At 33.2% G+C, this 8858-nt stretch overlaps 1 protein-coding gene across 1 annotated transcript in view; it reads right to left on the reverse strand.

Moving 5' to 3' along the window:
• Positions 1–693: 693 nt before the first annotated feature.
• LOC135199928 (keratin, type II cytoskeletal 1-like) overlaps positions 694–8858 on the reverse strand; it is a 23066-nt gene continuing 14901 nt past the window's right edge. The window contains exon 5 of the mRNA XM_064228048.1: positions 694–761. Within this exon, the coding sequence (XP_064084118.1) occupies positions 694–761 (68 nt within the window). The remainder of the gene's footprint in view (positions 762–8858) is intronic.

Genomic DNA, 8858 nt, shown 5'->3' on the forward strand with positions numbered 1-8858 from the left:
AATAATGGTGTGGGTAATGGTCTATAGGATCTATATATATATATATCATATATATATATATATATATATATATATATATATATATATAATGTGTGTGTACGATTTCCATACAAACTTATTTTCATCCTAACTTCACATTCATCCAACTTTATTTGCCACCTAAACTTTATATGCATCCAAACTTCATTTTGACCCAAACTTCATCTTCACTGAAAGTTTCATTTTCACCCAAATTTCATTTCATCCGAACTTCATTTTCACCCAACTTCATTTACACCCAAACTTCATTTTGACCCAAACTTCATGTTCACTCAAACTTCATTTCACCCCAAAATTTTCATTTCATCCGAACTTCATTTTCACTCAAATTTCATTTTGACCTAAACTTCATTTTTTACCCAAACTGAAACTTCACCAAACTTTCATGTTCATCTCACTTCATTTTCACCCAAATTTCATTTCATCCGAAACTTCAAATTCACCCAAACTTCATGTTCACTCAAACTCACTCCCAAATTTCATTTCACCCAAATTTCATTTCATCCGAAACTTCATTTCCCCAAATTTTTCTTTCATACACCCAACTTCATTTTGACCAAAACTTCATTTTTACCCAAACTTCAATTTCATCCAAACTTCACTTTAACCCAAACTTCATCTTCACTCAAACTTCATTTTCACCAAATTTCATTTTCATCCAAACTTCATTTTCATCCAAGCTTCATTTTCACCCAATTTCATTTTCATCCAAACTTCATTTTCTATAAACATATAAACTCGTTAGAGATCACTTAAAATCTCACAATTTTGAAATTTCAAACTATATATATATATATATATATATATATATATATATATATATATATATATGAAAATTTCCAATTAAAAGAACATTAACGCCTATAAGAAACTTCATCGCCTCTGAAAACTTAAATTTTCCACTCGTCTTAGAAAGGCTGAAAACTTCTTCTCTTCTGCCCTCCCAAAAAAAAACTTCCTTGAATGAAGATCGAATCTATTAAACAAACAGTCATATAATTCCTTCCTTTTTTGAGTTCTTAATTACAGGGTCCCGACCCAATTAAGATTTCCATCTCTCATGAATACTAATAGCATAAGGGAGAGAGAGAGAGATTTTTTGAGAGAGAGAGAGAGAGAGAGAGAGCGAGAGAGAGAGATTACAAACTATTTAGATGTATATAGATATTATTTATATAATAATTTTTTTCTTTTATAAATCATGTATTTATATAAAATTTTTCTTTTTTGTGAGAGAGAGAGAGAGAGAGATAGAGAGAGAAGAGATAGAGATTTAGAACGCATTGAGAGAGAAGAGAGGAGAGAGAGATTGATAGAGAGAGAAAGCTATTTGATGAACTATTTTATAACATGTATATAAATATACATTTATATAATAATTTTTTCATTTATAAATACTACGTATTTATATTAAATAATTTTTCTTTTTAGTTGAGAGAGAGAGAGAGAGAGAGAGAGAGAGAGAGAGAGAGAGAGAGAGAGAGACATTACCTTACAGACCTTACATCTTGTTCGGGTTGCCCCAGGTCCCTCAGTGTGAGGCACCTCTAATGTCTACCAGAGAGTTGCTAGTACATCTTCGGTATATTTGCATCTTCCAATCTTGGATGGTCTGGGATGCAGCTTAGATATTTGTCGAGCTTTTTCTTAAACACATCTACGCTCACTCCTGATATATTCCTCAGATGAGCTGGCAACGCATTGAATAGACGCTGCATTATCGATGCTGGTGCGTAGTGGATTAATGTCCTGTGTGCTTTCCTTATTTTTCCTGGTATAGTTTTGGGCACTAAATTAATCTACCTCTGCTTTGCTCTTTCGGATATTTTTTAGCTCTATGATGTTTTCGGCTATTCCTTCTATCTGTTTCCATGCCTGAATTATCATGTAGCGTTCTCTTCTCCTTTCTAGACTATATAATTTTAAGGATTGTAGTCTTTCCCAGTAGTCAAGGTCCTTAACTTCTTCTATTCTAGCTGTAAAGGATCTTTGTACACTCTCTGTTTGTGCAATATCCTTTTGATAGTATGGGTACCATATCATATTGCAATATTCAAGTGGACTACAAACATATGTTTTATACAGCATAATCATGTGTTCAGCTTTTCTTGTTTTGAAGTGCTGTAACAACATTCCCATTTTTGCTTTACATTTTGCCAATAGAATTGCTATTTGATCATTGCATAACATGTTCCTATTCATCATCACACCAAGGTCTTTAACTGCTTCCTTATTTGTGATTGTCTCATTATTAGGTCCCTTATTTGCATATAGCTTTCCTTCTCTGTCTCCATAATTTATTGATTCAAATTTATCAGAGTTAAATACCATCATATTTACCTCTGCCCAATCATATACTTTGTTAAGGTCTCTTTGTAGCCCGTTCCTATCTTCATCACAAGTAATTTCTCTACTTATTCTTGTGTCATTGGCGAAACTATTCACTACCGAGTCCTTAACATTACTGTCTATGTCTGCAATCATAATAACAAACAGTAATGCAGCTAACACCGTACCTTGTGGCACACCGGATATTACTTTAGCTTCATCCGATTTCTCATCGTTTGGAATAACTATCTGTTTTCTGTTGTGTAAAAATTCTTTTAACCATCTTCCTACTTTATCCATGATATTGTGTTCTCTAATTTTCTTCGCTAATATATTATGGTCTACCTTGTCAAAAGCTTTTGCAAAGTCTAGATAAACCACATCTGTTTCATTTCTGCTTTTTATATTTTTGTATATGTTCTCACGGTGGACTAACAGTTGGGTTTGTGTACTTTTTCCGGGTACGAAACCATGTTGTCCTATATTAAACAAATTATTTTTTATTAAATGTTTCATATTTTTCTTCATTACCCTTTCATACACTTTCATAATATGTGATGTTAGAATCACAGGCCTATAATTACTTGCCTCTAGTCTTGATCCACTTTTGAAAGTAGGGGTAATATAAATGCTAATTTGGTCTCATCATAAATCTTGCCTGTATCTACACTTTGTCTTAATAATATTGCAAGTGGCTTCGTGATAGAATGGACTACTTTCTTTAACAAAATAGCAGGGACACCGTCAGGCCCTGCAGCAGCTCCATTTTTAATTTTATTAATAGCCTGTACAATATCAGCTTCATTAATATCTATGTCAGCTAAATATTCACCATTTTCATCCCTTACTTCTATATCATTACTTCATTATCAATTCTAGGGGTGAATTCTCTCCTATATCGTTCTGCCAATATATTGCATATTTCCTTTTTTTCATTCGTTAAACTCCCTTCAATTCTTAGAGGGCCTATTTCTATTCTTCTTTTATTCATCTTTTTCGCGTACGAGTATAATAGTTTGGGGTTTTGCTTGATATTTACTAGGGTTTTTTCTTCCAAGTCCCGTTTTCATTTTCTTTTGATTGTATAATCTTTTGTTCTGCATTTTCTAACTTACTTTTTAGTTCTATAACTTTCAATGCATTTTTTTCTTTTGCAAGACCTTTTTTCCACTTTCTGATTTTCTGGAATAAGATCCTCCTGTCTCTTGGTATGCATGACTGATGTTTACTTTTCTTCTTCGGTATATATTTATCCACTATTTTCTCTAATATTTTATATAGTATCTCCGTATTTACCCTTATGTCATCACTTACGAAAATGTTATCCCAATCTTTATTTAATTCTTCATTTATTTCTGACAATTTTATATTTTTACTGTAGAAGTTGTATTTTCCATATCCTTCCCACTTTTTCATTTCTTGCTTATCTCTGTTTTCACTTGCTTTGGAATGGACTGTTAATTCTATGACATTATGGTCTGAAATACTCGCATTATAAACTATTATTTATTTAACATAATTTACCTCGTTCACAAATACTAGGTCTAAAGTATTTTCCTTTCTTGTTGGCAGGTGATTTATTTGTTGAATGTTATATTCTAGTAGCATATCTAATAGCTTTTCGAATTGCCTCTTATCTTCTGCACTACTATTACTCTCTTTTTTATATGTATAAATACAACCACAATCTCCTATTTGTTCTTTCCAGTCTACGAAATGAAAGTTAAAGTCTCCAGATAGGAGAATAGTCCAGTCCTTGTGATTTCTACATATATCATCCAATTTTTCTATCATTATGTCAAACTCTTTAGTATTAGGGGGTCTATATATTACTATGTTCATTAATTTTTCAGATTCAAATTCTACCACTATTAGTTCACATTCTGAGTTACTATATTTCTCATATATTTTTCCTTGTATTTTGTCTTTCCCATATATTGCGGTTCCCCCTTGATTCTTATTTTTTCTCATCTTGATCTAAAGGTTTGGACAAACCCTTTCTATTTGATCGTCATTCCCAGTCTTCTTGGGAATACACCGGTTTCACTTAATATTCATTATTATTTTTTCTATCTGATCTATAAGTTTGGAACCCTTTTATTTGATCGTCATTCCCAGTCTCTTGGGAGTACCAGGTTTCACTTAATATTCATTATATCTATTTTCTTTTCAATTTGGGTTAGTTCTTCTAAGTACTCTATTTTTCTTTTTGAGTTACTCGTAACTAGACCCTGCGCATTCATCACTATGATGGTTTGCATGTTTTCTCCTTCATTTAATATGGGTAATAATAAGGATTTTCCCATGTCTCTTTCCTGTTCTGGTATGTTGTTCTTTTCTTCATTTCCAGAAATTCTGACATTTAAAAAAATCCAACTTTTCCATAATATTTGATCTTCCTTCATCATAATTATTCATTTTGTCTGAATCTGCAATTTTCTCCGTATCTGCAATATCCTCTTGCATCATAAATACAGTTCTTATCTCTTGAGTTGTATCTTGGAGCTGATGGTTGGAAATATTTTGGTGACCCACCATATCGCGGTGATGGCTTGGTTTTTTCTTTCACATGATATTCTTTGTTCCTCTCTTTATTTGTTTCTTTCTTATTTTGGATTTTATTATTTGATTGATTATTTATTTGATTTTGATTCATGGCTACAGGGTGCATATATTTACATTTTTTGTCAAACTTACATCCTTTTCCTTCTTTTAGGTTTTTGCATATTTTTGGATGTAGATCTCTGCAATCATCCTCATAGCCGTCTAGGTATGCACATTTACCATATATTTCATAGTTGTGACATACCTTAGGATGTTTGTAGTAACATCTTTCTCCGAATCTGCAATTGCCTCTTTTCAAAAGGTTGCAGACTTTGTTTTTTTTGTCTATTTTTTCCTCTTTCCCATCATTGTTCAGCTCTGGGTTAGAGCCTCTTCGGGATTTTCTTTGTGTTGTCATGTCGTAATTTATTCTTCGTGTATGCTGCTTGATTGCCTCATAGGTAGTATCAATGAGTATCTGCTGCTCCATACTTTTATCTTCTTTGTTTTCCTTATTTTTTTTTCTGTCATTTCAGTTTTTTTGTTTACTTCTCGCCATTTTCTTTTCCTTCTTCTTCTTCCTTCTTTCCTCTTCTTCTTCATCCTCAACTATTTGTACATTCAGTCTTGATTTAATAACATTGTCTATCCATGATAGACATGTTGAGCAAAATATTCTGGTATCTTTTCTCATATCTTGCATTACTTCAGCACATTGAGGATGCGTCGGAATGTTGCATGCAGAACATTTTCTGATCAGGTTTTGTGGATTAACTATGCTATACCACACCTTAAACAGTTTGCATGCTTTTGACATTCTTTTTCCTATTGCATCAATTACGATATTCACAATGTTCACCTTATTCATTTTCTTTGTCGGAATATGTTGATTTATGTATATTTTCTTTGTGAGTCTCTTGACCACTTGGATTTTATTTGGAACTTCTTCAATTATTTTCAAGATTTTTTCTGTTGATTTGTTCCAGTTTGAAGGATCATATCCTCCTAATATCTCTATGAATGCTTTTGTATCTTTTTGGTTAGGGCTGTTGTTGATCTCATAGATGAGAAATGCCGGCTCCCTTCCTGCTACCTCATCGTATTGTGAATCTGCTAAACACGATAAAATTTCGCCATTTCTTACCACAGTTGGAACTTAATCTGATTTACAGTATTTCACTTGATAAACTAACTTAGTAGACGCTTTATCCTGCTATTTTCACACTAATCTTATCACCGACAGTTCATGAACACTTCTAGATACTTCTCAAATTCTAGACGTATGTTAAACGCATGATATCTGTTTATTAATCAGACTGTGCACGGGAATGTCTCACCAAGCAAAATGGCCACTGGAGAGAGAGAGAGAGAGAGAGAGAGAGAGAGAGAGAGCCATATCATGACTGGAGGAATTCCCCACCCATATTTCTAGCTTATTTCTAATATAAACTTATCAACGACACCTACGACGAAGTAGTATGGGGTGCTACTTCGTCTGGCTATGTGGGCGTCACCTACTCCTCCAAGATGCAAGTATACTAAAGATGCCGGAAGGCTCCTTGTGACTATACGCTGTTTTTTTTCATCTGTCCATCTGCCTGTGGTGTTTTTTTTGTATGGCAACACTGCGTCCATGGCTTTAGATAGTTACGCTATGTGTAAGTTTTTAGGTAAATAAAAGGATATCTGGGTGTACATTGCAACTGAAAAGTGTTTAAATAATTTACTGTATGCGAATTACACCGTTTTAATATTCGAAATTAGGATATTAGAATAAAATCGTTGAATGTAGCTGAATGTGACTATCTAAAGCCAGGGACGCAGTGTTGCCACCATACAAAAACACCACAGGCGGGTGGACAGTGAAAAAAAAACAGAGTATAGATACCAATTTATTGGTATAATTTGTTAGCTACGCAATATGACAAATGGGAGTATAGTAGATTCACATCAACCGTGCATTTGACATCTAGGCCAGTCCATTACGACGCTCCTGATTGGCTGTTGATGAGCCAATTGCAGGGCTGAAATTTGGAAAAATCTCCTCAGTCTCTCTCGAGAGTTCACATAGGCAGGACGTGCTCCACCCCACCTCTCCTGAGGGACATCACATGCGCGAGTATCCCTCAGGAGAGGTGGAACATGCATCCGCCTATGTGAACTCTCTCAGAGACTGAGAGTTTCCAGCCCTGTGATTGGCTTATCAACAGCCAATCAGGAGGAGAGTCGTAAGGGACTGGCCTAGACATCAGATGCACGGTTGATGTGAATCTACTTATAGCACCGTGACAACAGTTGTTACAAGGATAATATAATATATATAATATATATATATATATTATATATATAGAGAGTATATATATGCAAGTGTTTATGATCTAAACAAGACAATGGGAAGGTTATTTGTATAATAGAATCATTCAGATGTATATTCCTGAAGGGACGTTTTGGCACGGATTGCATTAATCTTAGAATTTAGCCCAAATACCAAGCGCTGGGACCGATGAGGTCATTCTGAGCTGACGCGGAAATTGAATCAATCGTTAGGGTAAGGTTGAGGAAAATAAGACGGAAGTAAGAGAATATGAACGGAGGTACAGTAAAATGAAACGAAATGGGTTGCAGCTAGGGGCTTATAAGGAAGGCGCGCTGTAAAGAACTTTAAATTAATGCCTACAGTGCACCGCATGAGGTGCACTGACGGCACTAGCCGTCCCCCCACCCCCCACACGGTGTGTGGACAGATGAAATGAAACCAACTATAGATTCTATTTTGACCAGAAAACCGTAGCTTTTTTTTTTTTTTTTTTTTAATATTCATTGATTACCTTTGATATGACATAGGCCTATACTGTTTATTGTTGTATTTTTCGTTACTTTTAATTTATAATAGGCCTAGGAAGATGAATTTTGTATATAAATATTATTTTGACCTAATAAAAAGATTTTTTAAATTTCTAATAGGCCTAGGAAGATGAATTTTGTATATATTATTTTGACCTAATAAAAAGATTTTGTTTTAATTTTCAAGTGGATACTTTGATGTGATTTAATTAGGCCTATGGTGTAAATTACTTAGTTTTACATTATTTAAAATATTCTGCGATTATATTTCATATGACGTAGGCCTATAGTGTAAATTACTATATTTTAGTTTAAAATATTCAGCGATTAGCTTTCATATAACGTAGGCCTAGGTTGTAAATTACTATATTTTACATTGTTCTATTCAGCGATTATCTTCCATATAACGTAGGCCTATGGTGTAAATTACTGTATTTTAAATTTTTAAAAAAAATATTCAGTTCAGTGACTCCCTCCGACATGACGCATAGACCTATAGTGTAAATGACTATTTTACGCTACTTAAATTGTTGGATCTTTCATGAATTTTAATTCGTAATTTCCAGGATTGTAATTAATACCATTTTAATGGCAGATAATTTTCCAGAAATAAATTTCCAATTTTAATAAAAATAAAAAAGCAAAATACTTACAACCATTTCATAATTTTAATTTGTAATTATTACCTCGACTGTAATTCATGTAATTTTAATGGCAGATAGTTTTCCACGAAAAATGAATTTCGAATTTTAATAAAAATTAAAAAAAGCAAAATACTTCTGACTATTTCATAATTTTTATTTGTAATTATTACCTCGATGTAATTCATGCCATTTTAATGGCAGATAATTTTCCAGGAGAAATAAATTTCGAATTTAAATAAAAAAATCAAAATATTTAGAACCATTTCATAATCTTAATTTGTAATTATTACCTCGATTGTAATTCATGCCATTTTAATGGCAGATAATTTTCCAGGAGAAATGATTTCGAATTTAATTAACAAAAAGCAAAATACTTACAACCATTTCATTGGTCTCTTCTGAAGCCTGTAGTGGGCCTATTAGGCCTATCTTGTTTCTAGAGCTTTTAAAAACTGCATT

Source organism: Macrobrachium nipponense, chromosome 26 (assembly GCF_015104395.2).
Source record: "Macrobrachium nipponense isolate FS-2020 chromosome 26, ASM1510439v2, whole genome shotgun sequence".
Taxonomy (NCBI): Eukaryota; Metazoa; Arthropoda; class Malacostraca; order Decapoda; family Palaemonidae; genus Macrobrachium; species Macrobrachium nipponense.